The sequence below is a fragment of the Oncorhynchus mykiss genome, chromosome 3 (assembly GCF_013265735.2).
Source record: "Oncorhynchus mykiss isolate Arlee chromosome 3, USDA_OmykA_1.1, whole genome shotgun sequence".
NCBI lineage: Eukaryota > Metazoa > Chordata > Actinopteri > Salmoniformes > Salmonidae > Oncorhynchus > Oncorhynchus mykiss.
Window position 1 is genome coordinate 13,581,336 of NC_048567.1, and position 17,384 is coordinate 13,598,719.

General features: G+C 46.9%; 1 protein-coding gene across 2 annotated transcripts in view; it reads right to left on the reverse strand.

Moving 5' to 3' along the window:
- The window catches only part of LOC110510231 (basal cell adhesion molecule), a 120,183-nt gene that overhangs the window by 22,843 nt on the left and 79,956 nt on the right, over positions 1 to 17,384 (reverse strand). For both annotated transcript variants that reach the window (XM_036975402.1, XM_036975403.1), the window contains exons 2-5: positions 16,620 to 16,744; positions 13,762 to 13,981; positions 7,824 to 7,891; positions 6,422 to 6,518 (exon numbers count right to left, since the gene is read on the reverse strand). In XM_036975402.1, coding sequence (XP_036831297.1) covers positions 6,422 to 6,518; positions 7,824 to 7,891; positions 13,762 to 13,981; positions 16,620 to 16,744 — 510 coding nt within the window. The remainder of the gene's footprint in view (positions 1 to 6,421; positions 6,519 to 7,823; positions 7,892 to 13,761; positions 13,982 to 16,619; positions 16,745 to 17,384) is intronic.

Consider the following 17,384-nt stretch of genomic DNA (forward strand, 5'->3'; position numbering starts at 1 on the left):
GGGAGCGATGCTAGGCAGACACGAGCAGGAAGTGTCTGCTGCTCGACATGCCGTTGAGACCCTGGCCACCCAAGTCTCCAACCTCACAGAACAGGTTCACCATCTCCGCCTCGATCCACCGGCCACTTCCAGGGCTTTCGAATCTCCGGAGCCCAGAATCAATAACCCGCCGTGTTACTCTGGGGAGCCCACTGAATGCCGCTCGTTCCTCACCCAGTGTGATATAGTGTTTACTCTCCAGCCCAACACTTACTCCAGGAGCACTGCTCGTGTCGCCTACGTCATATCTCTCCTTATTGGACGGGCTCGTGAGTGGGGCACGGCAATCTGGGAGGCAAGGGCTGAGTGTACTAACCAGTATCAGGACTTTAAGGAGGAGATGATACGGGTTTTTGATCGATCTGTTTTTGGGGAGGAGGCTTCCAGGGCCCTGTCTTCCCTATGTCAAGATAATCGATCCATAACAGACTACTCTATTGAGTTTCGCACTCTTGCTGCCTCCAGTGGCTGGAACGAGCCGGCTTTGCTCGCTCGTTTTCTGGAGGGTCTCCGCGCAGAGGTAAAGGATGAGATTCTCTCCCGGGAGGTTCCTTCCAGCGTGGATTCCTTGATTGAACTCGTTATTCGCATTGAGCGACGGGTTGATCTTCGTCACCGAGCTCGTGGGAAGGAGCTCGCGTTCTCCGTTGCCCCCCTCTCCGCATCACTACCATCTTCCTCTGCCGGCTCGGGTGCTGAGCCCATGCAGCTGGGAGGTATCCGCATCTCGACTAAGGAGAGGGAACGGAGAATCACCAACCGCCTCTGTCTCTATTGCGGTTCCGCTGGTCATTTTGTCACTTCATGTCCAGTAAAAGGCCAGAGCTCGTCAGTAAGCGGAGGGCTACTGGTGAGCGCTACTACTCCTGTCTCTCCTTCAAGATCCTGCACTACCTTGTCGGTCCATCTACGCTGGACCGGTTCGTCAGCTTCCTGCAGTGCCTTAATAGACTCTGGGGCGGAGGGCTGTTTTATGGACGAGACCTGGGCTCGGGAACATGACATTCCTCTCAGACAGTTAAAGGAGCCCACGGCCTTGTTCGCCCTGGATGGTAGTCCTCTCCCCAGGATTCAGCGTGAGACGCTACCTTTAACCCTCACTGTTTCTGGTAATCATAGTGAAACCATTTCTTTTTTAATTTTTCGTTCACCTTTTACACCTGTTGTTTTGGGCCATCCCTGGCTAGTTTGTCATAATCCTTCCATTAATTGGTCTAGTAATTCTATCCTCTCCTGGAACGTCTCTTGTCATGTGAAATGTTTAATGTCTGCTATCCCTCCTGTTTCCTCTGTCTCTTCTTCACAGGAGGAGCCTGGTGATTTGACAGGGGTGCCGGAGGAATATCACGATCTGCGCACGGTGTTCAGTCGGTCCAGGGCCACCTCTCTTCCTCCACACCGGTCGTATGATTGTAGTATTGATCTCCTTCCGGGAACCACCCCCCCCCGGGGTAGACTATACTCTCTGTCGGCTCCCGAACGTAAGGCTCTCGAAGATTATTTGTCTGTAGCTCTTGACGCCGGTACCATAGTCCCCTCCTCCTCTCCCGCCGGAGCGGGGTTTTTTTTTGTCAAGAAGAAGGACGGGTCTCTGCGCCCCTGCATAGATTATCGAGGGCTGAATGACATAACAGTGAAGAATCGTTATCCGCTTCCTCTTATGTCTTCAGCCTTCGAGATCCTGCAGGGAGCCAGGTTTTTCACTAAGTTGGACCTTCGTAACGCTTACCATCTCGTGCGCATCAGGGAGGGGGACGAGTGGAAGACGGCGTTTAACACTCCGTTAGGGCACTTTGAATACCGGGTTCTTCCTTTCGGCCTCGCTAACGCTCCAGCTGTCTTTCAGGCATTAGTCAATGATGTCCTGAGAGACATGCTGAACATCTTTGTTTTCGTTTACCTTGACGATATCCTGATTTTTTCACCGTCACTCCAGATTCATGTTCAGCACGTTCGACGTGTCCTCCAGCGCCTTTTAGAGAATTGTCTTTTTGTGAAGGCTGAGAAGTGCACTTTTCATGCCTCCTCCGTCACATTTCTCGGTTCTGTTATTTCCGCTGAAGGCATTAAGATGGATCCCGCTAAGGTCCAAGCTGTCATTGATTGGCCCGTCCCTAAGTCACGCGTCGAGCTGCAGCGCTTTCTCGGCTTCGCGAACTTCTATCGTCGTTTCATCCGTAATTTCGGTCAGGTGGCAGCTCCTCTCACAGCCCTTACTTCTGTCAAGACGTGCTTTAAGTGGTCCGTTTCCGCCCAGGGAGCTTTTGATCTCCTCAAGAATCGTTTTACATCCGCTCCTATCCTTGTTACACCTGACGTCTCTAGACAGTTCGTTGTCGAGGTTGACGCGTCAGAGGTGGGCGTGGGAGCCATTCTTTCTCAGCGCTCCCTCTCTGACGACAAGGTCCACCCATGCGCGTATTTTTCTCATCGCCTGTCGCCGTCGGAACGTAACTATGATGTGGGTAACCGCGAACTGCTCGCCATCCGGTTAGCCCTAGGCGAATGGCGACAGTGGTTGGAGGGGGCGACCGTTCCTACTCGTCTGGCCGTTCTTCAGTGGGCTCACTCTGCCAAGTTAGCCGGCCACCCTGGCGTTCGGGGTACGCTTGCTTCCATTCGCCAGCGTTTTTGGTGGCCCACCCGGGAGCATGACACGCGTCGTTTCGTGGCTGCTTGTTCGGTCTGCGCGCAGACTAAGTCCGGTAACTCCCCTCCTGCCGGCCGTCTCAGGCCGCTTCCTATTCCCTCTCGACCGTGGTCTCACATCGCCTTAGATTTTGTCACCGGACTGCCTTCGTCAGCGGGGAAGACTGTTATTCTTACGGTTGTCGATAGGTTCTCTAAGGCGGCTCATTTCATTCCCCTTGCTAAGCTTCCTTCTGCTAAAGAGACGGCACAAATCATCATCGAGAATGTTTTCAGAATTCATGGCCTTCCGTCAGACGTCGTTTCGGACAGAGGTCCGCAATTCACGTCTCAATTTTGGAGGGAGTTTTGCCGTTTGATTGGGGCTTCCGTCAGTCTCTCTTCCGGCTTTCACCCCCAGTCTAACGGTCAAGCAGAACGGGCCAATCAGACTATTGGTCGCATCTTACGCAGTCTTTCTTTTCGCAACCCTGCGTCTTGGTCAGAACAGCTCCCCTGGGCAGAATACGCCCACAACTCGCTTCCTTCGTCTGCGACCGGGCTATCTCCTTTTCAGAGTAGCCTCGGGTACCAGCCTCCGCTGTTCTCATCTCAGTTCGCCGAGTCCAGCGTCCCCTCCGCTCAGGCTTTTGTCCAACGTTGCGAGCGCACCTGGAAGAGGGTCAGGTCTGCACTTTGCCGTTATAGGACGCAGACTGTGAGGGCTGCTAATAAGCGTAGAACTAAGAGTCCTAGATATTGTCGCGGTCAGAGAGTTTGGCTCTCCACTCAGAACCTTCCCCTTAAGACGGCTTCTCGCAAGTTGACCCCGCGGTTCATTGGTCCGTTCCGTATTTCTCGGGTCATTAATCCTGTCGCAGTTCGACTTCTTCTTCCGCGATACCTTCGTCGCGTCCACCCGGTCTTCCATGTCTCCTGCATCAAGCCCGTCCTTCGCGCCCCCGCTCGTCTTCCCCCCCCCCCCCCCCCATCCTTGTCGAGGGCGCACCCATCTACAGGGTCCGTAGAATTTTGGACATGCGTCCTCGGGGCCGTGGTCACCAGTACCTCGTAGATTGGGAGGGGTACGGTCCTGAGGAGAGGAGTTGGGTTCCCTCTCGGGACGTGCTGGACCGTGCGCTGATCGAGGATTTCCTCCGTTGCCGCCAGGTTTCCTCCTCGAGTGCGCCAGGAGGCGCTCGGTGAGTGGGGGGGTACTGTCATGTACTGTCATGTTGTGTCTTGTCTCTGTCCTTTCCCTTCACCCTGTCTCCCTCTGCTGGTCGTTGTTAGGTTACCTTTTCTCCCCCTCTTTCCCCCAGCTGTGCCTTGTCTCCTCCTAACCACCTCGTCACCCCTTTTCCCACCTGTTCCCTTTTTCCCTCTGATTAGGTCCCTATATCTCTCTCTGTTTCTGCTCCTGTCTTTGTCGGATTCTTGTTTGTTGTGTTTCATGCCTGAACCAGACTGTCGTCATGTTTGCTGTAACCTTGTCTTGTCCTGTCGGAATCTGCCGGTCCGTCTGAGCCTACCTATGTTTGGTAATTAAAGAAGCTCTGTTTAAGTTAATTCGCTTTTGGGTCCTCATTCACGCACCGTAACATCAGAAGTTTACATACACTAAGTTGACTCTGCCTTTAAACAGTTTGGAAAATTCCAGAAAATTATGTCATGGCTTTAGAAGCTTCTGATAGGCTAATTGACATCATTTGAGTCAATTGGAGGTGTACCTGTGGATGTATTTCAAGGCCTACCTTCAAACTCAGTGCCTCTTTGCTTGACATCATGGGAAAATCAAAAGAAATCAGCCAAGACCTCAGAAAAAAAATTGTAGACTTCCACAAGTCTGGTTCATTATTGGGAGAAATTTCCAAATGCCTGAAGGTACCACGTTCATCTGTACAAACAATAGTACGCAAGTATAAACACCATGGGACCACGCAGCCGTCATACCGCTCAGCAAGGAGATGCGTTCTGTCTGCTAGAGATGAACGTACTTTGGTGCGAAAAGTGCAAATCAATCCCAGAACAACAGCAAAGGATCTTTTGACGATGCTGGAGGAAACATGGAACAAAAGTATCTATATCCACAGTAAAACGAGTCCAAAATCGACATAACCTGATAGGCCGCACAGCAAGGAGGAAGCCACTGCTCCAAACCTCCAGACTACGGTTTGCAACTGCACATCGGGACAAAGATCGTACTTTTCTGAGAAATGTCCTCTGGTCTGATGAAACAAAAATAGAACTGTTTGTCCATAATGACCATTGTTATGTTTGAGGAAAAAGGGGGAGGCTTGCAAGCCGAAGAACACCATCCCAACCGTGAAGCATGGGGGTGGCAGCATCATGTTGTGGGGGTGCTTTGCTGCAGGAGGGACTGGTGCACTTCACAAAATAGATTACATCATGAGGACGGAAAGTGATGTGGATATATTGTAGCAACATCTCAAGACATCAGTCAGGAAGCTAAAGCTTGGTCGCAAATGGTTCTTCCAAATGGACAATGACCTCAAGCATACTTCCAAAGTTGTGGAAAAATGGCTTAAGGACAACAAAGTCAAGGAATTGGAGTGGCCATCACAAATCCCTGACCTCAATCCCATAGAAAATTTGTGGGCAGAACTGAAAAGGCGTGTGCGAGCAAGGAGGCCTACAAACCTGACTCAGTTACACCAGCTCTGTCAGGAGGAATGGGCCAAAATTCACCCAACTTATTGTGGGAATCTTGTGGGAGGCTACCCGAAACGTTTGACCCAAGTTAAACAATTTAAAGGCAATGCTACCAAATACTAATTGATTCTATGTAAACTTCTGACCCACTGAGAATGTGATGAAAGAAATAAAAGCTGAAATAAATCATTCTCTCTACCATTATTCTGACATGTCACATTCTTAAAATAAAGTGGTGATCCTAACTGACCTAAGACAGGAAATAAAAGTCAAGAATTGTGAAAAACTGAGTTGAAATGTATTTGGCTCAGGTGTATGACTTCAACTGTAGAAGATGTTCTTGTGGGTGTAGCGAAATGCTTGTGTTCATAGCTCCAACAGTGCAGTAATATCTAACAATACACAACAATAAACAAGAATGTCAAAAGTAGGGGAATGGAATATATGACGGTATATATATAAATGATGGACCGCATATGGATAGAATATGTAATATGTCTGTAGAATACATATTGTAGAATAGTATGTGTACAGCAATAGTTAAATAGGACGGCCTTGACTAGAATACAGTATATACATATGAAGCGGACACAAAAAAAAAATCGAGTTGTTTCAACTAATTATTAAAAAGTAACATGTCCCATAGCTGGGTTTTGTTTTACATGGTGGCGCAGCAGGAAGATCGGAATGAACTGAACCAAGAGGTTGTTAGGTCAAATCCCAGGTAAGGAAATTGAATAATAATTACTGTATACATGAACATGCAAAATGTAATCACGTATCAAACATGTGTCAAATATGTAAGTTGAAAACATGTTAAATGCACTGTGTGTGTAACTGGTACTTTTTAGGTAAGATGAACAGAGAACCAGTTCTAGTGGAATCAACACACCAGACAAGTTGAGAAAACTGATCCCTTTTCCTCTTTCGTTTGGTTTTGTCTGTCTTGTGCTCACCTGTATCTAGTTTAGTTAATCAGTTAATCTCGCACTACCCGCTAGGTTTTTTGCGGGATTGTCGTTGGCTTGCGTTTCTTACCTACTAGTAGTAGTAGTAGTAAGTAGAAGTAGTGTATACTCACTCTCTTTGTTGTCCTTGACCTCAGGCAGAGGCTTGGAGTCCTGGAACCAGATGATCCTGGGCTGGGGGTGACCGTTATGGCTCACACACTGGCCCACCTGATACACACACACACACACACACACACACACACACAAACACACAGAAAGAAGGGGAAAGATACTCAGCAACTGGAGGACAATGGAAGAATATTGGAGGACAATGGAAGAACATTGGAGGACAATGGAATAATATTGGAGGACAATGGAAGAACATTGGAGGACAATGGAAGAACATTGGAGGACAATGGACGAACATTGGAGGACAATGGAAGAACATTGGAGGACAATGGAAGAACATTGGAGGACAATGGAAGAACATTGGAGGACAATGGAATAACAGAGGACAATGGAAGAACATTGGAGGACAATGGAAGAACATTGGAGGACAATGGAATAACAGAGGACAATGGAAAAACATTAGAGGACAATGGAAGAACATTGGAAGACAATGGGAGAACAGAGGACAATGGAAGAACATTGGAGGACAATGGAAGAACATTGGAAGACAATGGGAGAACATTGGAAGAATATTGGAGGACACTGGAAGAATATTGGAGGACAATGGAACAGCATTGGAGGACAATGGAAGAAAATTGGAGGACAATGGAAGAACATTAGAGAACAATGGAAGAATATTGGAGGACAATGGAAGAACATTGGAGGACAATGGAAGAACATTAGAAGACAATGGAAGAACATTGGAGGACAATGGAAGAACATTGGAAGACAATGGGAGAACAGAGGACAATGGAAGAACATTGGAGGACAATGGAAGAATATTCGAGGACACTGGAAGAATATTGGAGGACAATGGAACAACATTGGAGGACAATGGAAGAAAATTGGAGGACAATGGAAGAACATTAGAGAACAATGGAAGAAAATTGGAGGACAATGGAAGAACATTAGAGGACAATGGAAGAACATTAGAAGACAATGGAAGAACATAAGAACATTGAAGGACAATTGAAGAACATTAGAGGACAATGGAAGAACATTAGAAGACAATGGAAGAACATAAGAACATTGAAGGACAATGGAAGAACATTAGAGGACAATGGAAGAACATTAGAGGACAATGGAAGAACATTAGAAGACAATGGAAGAACATAAGAACATTGGAGGACAATGGAAGAACATTAGAAGACAATGGAAGAACATAAGAACATTAGAGGACAATGGAAGAACATTAGAAGACAATGGAAGAACATAAGAACATTGGAGGACAATGGAAGAACATTAGAAGACAATGGAAGAACATAAGAACATTGGAGGACAATGGAAGAACATTAGAAGACAATGGAAGAACATAAGAACATTGGAGGACAATGGAAGTTTACAGGACAAATAGTTGAAACCAACCTGTGTGGAGGAGTCTCCTACAGATATGGCCTGGTTGGATCCAGTGACCTCTGGCATCTCTGGAGCGACTGAGGAAGAGGGAGTTATAATCTCAGATCAGAGCTTTACAAAATGCAAGTCCACTATTCACACATTTTCTGATATATATATATAGTTCCAGTGCACCTGAACCAATCACAGGACGGAAACACTCAGAGCCTTGACACAGACAAGAAGAGCTTGAGGTGCCAAGCTCACGTCACCCTGAGAGAGACAAGTGGCATTCATTTACTGTAGCTACAGTAACACAGACACACATATGTACGCAGTGCATGCACAAAAATGCATGTACACACACACACACACACACACACATACACACACAAACAGGAACACACAACCACACACGCCTCCAATTACGGAAATGGTAAACATCCCTGTGTGGATTATTCCACTGTGACCGCGGTTTCAGTGGGCTGATACGGGTCACAGACAAGAGACACACTCCTCGTTCTCTCTCTCACACACTGCTGTGTGTTCCCTCTGTTTCTATCTCTCTGTCATCAATGTATCTCTCACTCTCTCGCTCATTCACATGCAAGGTCATGGTATCGCAGCGAGACCACAGCTGCCGTCTGACTGTAATAATAAACAGCAGACATTTAATAACATTGACGTGTTCTCCCTATCTCTCCCTTACGTCACTCTCTCACCTACCTCAACCTTTCTCTCTCTCCCACCTCCATATATCTCTCCCGCTCTCTCACCTTCCTCTATCTTTCTCTCTCTCAGCTCCCTCTATCTTTCTCTCTCTCTATCTTTCTCTCTCTCTGCCCAATCTATCTTTTTCTCTCGAACCTCCCTCTATCTTTATCTCTTACTTCCCTCTCTCTTTCTCTCTCTCAGCTCCCTCTATCTATCTCTATCGCTCACCTCCCTCTATCTTTCTCCCTCTATCTTTCTCTCTCTCTGCCCAATCTATCTTTTTCTCTCGAACCTCCCTCTATCTTTCTCTTACTTCCCTCTCTCTTTCTCTCTCTCACCTCCCTCTATCTATCTCTATCGCTCACCTCCCTCTATCTTTCTCCCTCTATCTTTCTCTCTCTCTGCCCAATCTATATTTTTCTCTCGAACCTCCCTCTATCTTTCTCTCACTTCCCTCTCTCTTTCTCTCTATATCTCACCTCCCTCTATATTCCTCCCTCTCTCCTCCCTCCATCTTTCTCTCTCTCACTTCCCTCTATCAAACTATCTCTTTCTCTCTCACCTCCCTCTATCATTCACTATCTCTCACCTCCCTCTATCCTTCACTCTCTCACCTCCCTCTATCTTTCTTTCTCTTTCACCTCTCTCCCTTTCTCAACTCCCTCTATCTTTCTCTCTCACCTCCCTCCATCTTTCTCTTTCTCCGCACCATCTATCTTTCTCTCTCTCACCTCCACCAATCTTTCTTTCTCTCTCTATCTTTCTCCCTCTCTCCTCCCTCCATCTTTCTCCCTCTCCCCCTCTCCATCTTTCTCTCGCTCTGACCTCCCTCCATCTTTCTCTCATTCACCCCCCTCTATCGTTCTCTCTTTTACCTCCCTCTATCTTTCTCTCTATCTCTCTCCTCCCTCTATTTTCTGTCTCGAACCTCCCTCTATCTTCATCTCTTACTTCCCTCTCTCTTTCACCTCCCTCCATCTTTCTCTCTATATCTCACCTCCCTCTATATTTCTCCCTCTCTCCTCCCTCCATCTTTCTCTCTCACCTCCCTCGATCTTTCTCCCTCTCACCTCCCTCTATCTTTCTTTCTTTCTTTCGCTCTCCTCCCTCTATATTTCTATCTCTCTCTCCTCCCTCTATTTTCTCTCTCTCACCTCCCTCTATCTTTCTCTCTCTGCCCACAATATTTCTCTCTCTGTCTTTCTCTCTCTCTGTCCCATCTATCTATCTTTCTCTCACTTACCTCCCTCTATCTTTCTCTCTCCTCCATCTATCTTTCTCTCTCTTTCTTTCTCTCTTTCTGCTCCCGCCATCTTTCTCTCTCTCTTTCCTCCTATCTTTCTGTATCTCACTTCCCTCTATCTTTCTCTCACTTCCCTCTATCTTTCTCCCTCACTCCTTCCTCCATCTTTCTCCCTCTGTACTCCCTCCATCTTTCTCTCTCTCCTCCCCTCTGTATTTCTCTTTCTCTCTCTTTCTGGCTCGGGTGGTTGTTGTCCTTGGTGATCTTTTTGGCCTTCCTGTGACATCGGGTGGTGCAGGTGTCCTGGAGAGCAGGTAGTTTGCCCCTGGTGATGCGTTGTGCAGACCTCACTACCCTCTGGAGAGCCTTACGGTTGTGGGCGGAGCAGTTGCCGTACCAGGTGGTGATACAGCCCGACAGGATGCTCTCGATTGTGCATCTGTAAAAGTTTGTGAGTGTTTTTGGTGACAAGCCAAATTTCTTCAGCCTCCTGTATTCAGCCTCCTGAATTTCACCACACTGTCTGTGTGGGTGGACCATTTCAGTTGTGATGTGTACGCTAAGAAACTTAAAACGTTCTACCTTCTCCACTACTGTCCCGTCGATGTGAATAGGGGGGTACTCCCTCTGCTGTTTCCTGAAGTCCACGATCATCTCCTTTGTTTTGTTGACATTGAGTGTGAGGTTATTTTCCTGACACCACACTCCGAGGGCGCTCACCTCCTCCCTGTTGGCTGTCTCGTCATTGTTGGTAATCAAGCCTACCACTGTAGTGTCGTCTGCGAACTTGATGATTGAGTTGGAGGCGTGCGTGGCCACGCAGTCATGGGTGAACAGGGAGTACAGGAGAGGGCTGAGAACGCACCCTTGTGGGTGTTGTTTCCTACCCTCACCACCTGGGGGCGGCCCGTCAGGAAGTCCAGGACCGGGCGGGGTTGACACCCAGGATCTCGAGCTTAATGACGAGTTTGGAGGGTACTATGGTGTTAAATGCTGAGCTGTAGTCGATGAACAGCATTCTCACATAGATATTCCTCTTGTCCAGATGGGTTAGGGCAGTGTGCAGTGTGGTTGCGATTGCCTCGTCTGTAGACCTATTGGGGCGGTAAGCAAATTGTAGTGGGTCTAGGGTGTCAGATAGGGTAGAGGTGATATGAACCTTGACTGGTCTCTCAAAGCACTTCATGATGACGGAGATAGTCATTTCGCTCAGTTAATTTAGCTTTCTTGGGAACTGGAACAATGGTGACCCTCTTGAAGCATGTGGGAACAGCAGACTGGGATAAGGATTGATTGAATATGTCTGTAAACACACCAGCCAGCTGGTCTGCGCATGCTCTGAGGACACGGCTGGGGATGCCGTCTGGGCCGGCAGCCTTGCGAGGTTTAACACGTTTAAATACTTTACTCACATTCGCAGCGGTGAAGGAGAAGCGAGCAAAGAAGTTGTTTAGTTTGTCTGGGAGCAGGACATCGTGGTCCGCGACGGGGCTGGTTTTCTTTTTGTTGTCCGTGATTGACTGTAGACCCTGCCACCTACCTCTCGTGTCTAAGCCGTTGAATTGAGACTCTACTTTGTCTCTATACTGACGCTTAGCTTGTTTGATTGCCTTGCGGAGGGAATAGCTACACTGTTTGTATTCGGTCATGTTTCCGGTTGCTTTGCCCTGATTAAAAGCAGTGGTTCGCGCTTTCTATCTTTACCTCCCTCTATCTTTCTCTCTCTCTCCTCCCTCTATCTTTATCTCTATATGTCTCTCTTTTCTCCCTCTATCTTTCTTTCTCTCACCTCCCTCTATCTTTCTCTCTCTCCTGCCAACACCTTTCTCTCTCACACTTCCCTCTATCTCCCTCTCTCCATCATCTCCCTCTATCATTCTCTCTCTCTTTCCTCATTCCATCTTTCTCTCTCTCACCTCTCCCTAATTCCTCTCCTTTCACTCCTCTCTTTCTATATTGCTCTCTCTCCTCTGTGTTGCTCCTCATTGTTCTTCCAGGTGTCTGTTTGCTGACTAGAACTGTCAGAAATGTAACACATTGTTTAACATGGGTGTCAGTTTCCACATGGAAATGAAAGAAAGCAAGTTAGACGTCATAGAGAGGGAAGTAGCATGCATGGATGCACGCACGCACAGACACACACACACGTGCACGCACACACACGCGCACGCACTCACGCACACACACACACAGCTGAGGGAAATGGAGGCAGGATATATGGTGTCAGGGAGTGTATCACTGTGTCCCTTTCTGCTCAGACTATTAGACCTGCTGCTGTAGTGTAAACCTCCCTAATGAAGCCCATTGTTTCAGAACACTTGTAGAGAGTCATTAAAAACTGCTCCTATTCAGTAGGGAGAGGAAGGCAGACAAAGAGGAGATACAGTACTTTAGGGAACAGTCCTGAGTGGCCTGTTAAAGTCTATAGTCAGGTATTTGACTTGTCGTAATGAATTGTATCAGTGCTCCATTAAGGTACTCTTTATAATCCAGGCTGTATCACATCCCGCCGTGATTGGGAGTCCCATCGGGCGGCGCACAATTGGCCCAGCGTCGTCCAGGTTTGGCCGGGGTAGGCCGTCATTGAAGTGTCACTCAATTCTCTAACCAACACCATTCACCCTCTACCCCCATTGGCCCAACCCAAAATAAGGATATTTATTGATATTGGACCAACTCCAAACATTTTATTTCCTGGTGTATTTTAACACTGGGAATAGGATTGCTAATGTGTTGGGGTTAGAGGGTGACAAGGAAACAACGACCCGGTCTGGGGTCAACTCTCATTGCCATGGCGATAATTCAGGAGAATTCTGGACGGTCATTAAGATGACATCTATTAGACATGACAGATGCAATTGAACTATTAATAAATTGTGTCAAGTGTGATGTTCATAGGACTAATTGACCTCTGGGCAGCTTATTAGAGATAGTTTGAATGAATAATATGATATAATAATATAATAATTATCTAGATTTCTTACAAAGATGAAATGTTAAGGTGCAAGAAAGAGTTTTACTTTCACGCCCATTTATTATCTGAATAATTTTACGTTGTTCTACTCAGTATTTAGTTCATGTATAATGTTTATTATTGACCACACAAATAATATTGTTCATTCACTAAGTTTATACGTTAATCATTGATTTAGACACTCACACATACACACAACACACACACTTTCATCCAGCACACACAACACACACACTCTCATCTAGCACACACACACACACACACACACACACACACACACACACACACACACACACACACACACACACACACACACACACACACACACACACACACACACACACACACACACACTCTCATCTAGCACACACAACACACACACTCTCATCTAGCAAACACAACACACAATCTCATGTAGCACACACAACACACAAAACACACTCTCATCTAGCACACACAACACACACACACTCATCTAGCATACACAACACACACACACTCATCTAGCACACACAACACACACACTCTCATCTAGCACACACAACACACACACTCCATCTAGCACACACAACACACACACAACACACACACTCATCTAGCACACACAACACACACACACTCATTTAGCACACACAACACACACACACACACATACACACACACTCTCATCTAGCACACACACACACACACACACTCATCTAGCACACACAACACACACACACTCTCATCTAGCACACACAACACACACATACACTCTCATCTAGCACACACAACACACACACTCTCATCTAGGACACACAACACACACACTCTCATCTAGCACACACCACACACACACTCTCATCTAGGACACACAACACACACACTCTCATCTAGCACACACCACACACACACACTCTCATCTAGCAAATACAACATACACACTCTCATCCCGACAGTCAGAATCCAGACGGCATCCAATACAGCGAAAGGTCACAGTAGGGTCACTCTAAAGGTCACAGTAGGGTCACTCTCAAGGTCAGTGGTCAGTAACTCACAGAAGACTTTGAGCTGTGTGATGGCCTCTCCAACCCCGGCAGGGCCAGCAGTGACCTGGCAGTAGAAGGGCAGCTGGTCCTCCACCGCCACGGGGGAGATGGTCAGAGAGAAGTCCCTTCCAATGGTCACTCTGTCGGACAGACGTGTCCCCTCATCACTCTTCACTTCGCCGCCCGACACGGAGCGGAACGCAACACGCTTCCTGGTGCCACCCTCCTCCTGGTGAGGGGAAGAGGAGAGAGGGGAAGAGGAGAGAGGGGGATAGGAAGGAAACAGAAAGAGAGAGGGGAGGAAGAGAGAAGAGGGAGATTAGAAAGAGTGAAGAAAATAAATTAGATTAAAAACAATCAGGGTGGAGAGAGGGGAAGAGGAGAGAGGGGAAGTGGAGAGAGGGGAAGAGGAGAGAGGGGAAGAAGAGAGAGGGGAAGAGGAGAGAGTGAAGTGGAGAGAGGGGAAGTGGAGAGAGGGGAAGAGGAGAGAGGGGAAGAGGAGAGAGGGGAAGTGGAGAGAGGGGAAGAGGAGAGAGGGGAAGAGGAGAGAGGGGAAGAGGAGAGAGGGGAAGAGGAGAGAGGGGAAGTGGAGAGAGGGGAAGAGGAGAGAGGGGAAGAGGAGAGAGGGGAAGAGGAGAGAGGGGAAGTGGAGAGAGGGGAAGTGGAGAGAGGGGAAGTGGAGAGAGGGGAAGAGGAGAGAGGGGAAGAGGAGAGAGGGGAAGTGGAGAGAGAGGAAGAGGAGAGATGGGAAGAGGAGAGAGGGGAAGTGGAGAGAGGGGAAGAGGAGAGAGGGGAAGAGGAGAGAGGGGAAGTGGAGAGAGGGGAAGAGGAGAGAGGGGAAGTGGGGAGAGGGGAAGAGGAGAGAGGGGAAGAGGAGAGAGGGGAAGAGGAGAGAGGGGGAAGGGGTAGATGGCCAGAGAGGAATTTGTTTTTCACAAGTTCAATAAACAACACAGACACTTCACAGAGATATGTACAGTGCCTTCGGAAAGTATTCAGACCCATTGACTTTTTCCACATTTTTTACATTACAGCCTTATTCTAAAATTGATTTAGTAGTTTTTCCCCTTATCAATCTACACACAATACCCCATACTGAATTTTTTACAAATGTATTAACAAAACCCCCCTGAAATATCACATTTACAAGTATTCAGACCTTTTACTCAGTACTTTGTTGAAGCACCTTTGGCAGCGATTACATGTGAAGTTTTTCCCATTCTTCTCTGCAAATTATCTCAAGCTAAGTTAGGTTGAATGGGAGCCTTGCTGCACAGCTATTTTCAGGTCTCTCCAGAGATGTTTGATCGGGTTCATGTCCGCACATCAACAACAGCCACCCTCGAAGCAGCGTTACCCATCGCTCCACAAAAGCCGCGGCCCTTGCAGGGCAAGGGGAACAACCACTCCAAGTCTCAGAGCGAGTGATGTTTGAAACGCTATTAGCGCACACCCCGCTAACTAGCTAGCCATTTCACATCGGTTACACCAGCCTAATCTCGGGAGTTGATAGGCTTGAAGTCATAAACAGCACAATGCTTGAAGCACAGCAAAGAGCTGCTGGCAAATGCACGAAAGTGCTGTTTGAATGAATGCTTACGAACCTGCTGGTGCCTACCACCGCTCAGTCAGACTGCTCTATCAAATATCAAATCATAGACTTAATTATAACATAATAACACACAGAAATATGAGCCTTTGGTCATTAATATGGTCGAATCCGGAAACTATCATTTCGAAAACAAAACGTTTATTATTATCACATATACCCTGACTTGCGTGCAATGAACGCAAGAGAAGTGATACAATTTCACCTGGTTAATATTGCCTGCTAACCTGGATTTCTTTTAGCTCAATATGCAGGTTTAAAAATATATACTTGTGTATTGATTTTAAGAAAGGCATTGATGTTTATGGTTAGGTACACGCTGGAGCGACGACAGTCCTTTTTCCGCGAATGCACACCGCATCGATTATATGCAACGCAGGACACAATAGATAAACTAGTAATATCATCAACCATGTGTAGTTAACTAGTGATTATGATTGATTGAGTGATTATTTTTTATAAGATAAGTTTAATGCTAGCTAGCAACTTACCTTGGCTTCTTACTGTATTCGTGTTAGAGGCAGTCTCCTTGTGAGGCAGGTGGTTCGAGCGTTGGACCAGTTAACTGTAAGGTTGCAAGATCGAATCCCCCGAGCCATAACTAAATCAACATCTGCATTTTGAAAGAGTCCCATGTTAACTACAGTATGTATTGTAGACTGCGCAGATGTTGACTTAGTTATGGATCCATAACAAATTACTATGGGAATAAATATCACTGATTTACAGAAATATTGGAACAAAGTTTTCTAATGAAGGGAAACAATTTAGAATCCTCCAATCCTGTAGCCTACTCCCAACCATCATGTTGTACATCGCCATATTTTCCAATCCATCCTAACGGAAACCCTCAGGGTTTCGTTTTTAGTTGTACAAATTACATCGACTCACCCATACCCCCACACATTGACTCGGTACCGGTACCCTCTGTATATAGCCTCGTTACTGTTATGTAATTTTATTGTGTTACTTTTTATTTTATTTGTACATTTTGTTATTTTAGTAAATACCGTATTTTCTTAACTCTATTTCTTGAACTGTATTGTTGGTTAAGGGCTTGTGAGTAAGCATTTCACGGTATTCGTTGTGTTGTATTCGGCGCATGTTACAAATAACATTTGATTTGATTTGTGTAGTTAGTATTCTACAGTATACTACAGTTTACTACTGAATTCTATAGTAAGCACTGTAGTATTATATAGTAAACTGTAGTATTTTTTAATGTGGGACGCTAGGAGTAAAGTAGTAGGAGACATACAATGAACCACTCCACAATGTTGTTCAGGGAGGGAGGGATTTTGAAGGTGCAGGGCAGACTGGCTGACTCTCCCTTGATCACCTCCACCTTGGGAGTCACTGTCACTGTCACGACGGCCCAGCACACTGCAGAGAGAGAGAGAGAGAGACAGAGAGGGAGAAGGAGAGAGAGGGAGGGAGGGAGAGGGAGAGAGAGGGAGAAAGAAAGAGAGAGAGAGAGAGAGAGGCAGAGCGAGGGATAGGGAGAAGGAGAGAGAGGGAGGGAGGGAGAGAGAGGGAGAAAGAAAGAGAGAGAGAGAGAGAGAGAGAGAGAGGGAGAGGGAGAAGGAGAGAGAGGGAGGGAGGGAGGGAGGGAGAGGGAGAGAGAGGGAGAAAGAAAGAGAGAGAGAGAGAGAGAGAGAGGGAGAGGGAGAAGGAGAGAGAGGGAGGGAGGGAGGGAGAGGGAGAGAGAGGGAGAAAGAAAGAGAGAGAGAGAGGCAGAGCGAGGGAGAAGGAGAAGGAGAGAGAGGGAGGGAGGGAGCGGGAGAGAGAGGGAGAAAGAGAGAGAGAGAGAGAGAGAGAGAGAGAGAGGGGGGTGATGATTAGTTATTGAGGGACTTTCACATTATTATGTTGAGTTTAAATACACACGTTTTTATGTCAAATACCTATTATTCTATAAAAACGAGTCTAAAACAAAAAAGGAAAGCTCAAAGAACAGCATAAGATGAGAGAATGTTCGCTGATGGGAAAGGCAGGGGGGCCACCAAAGGGTGTAACGTTACAT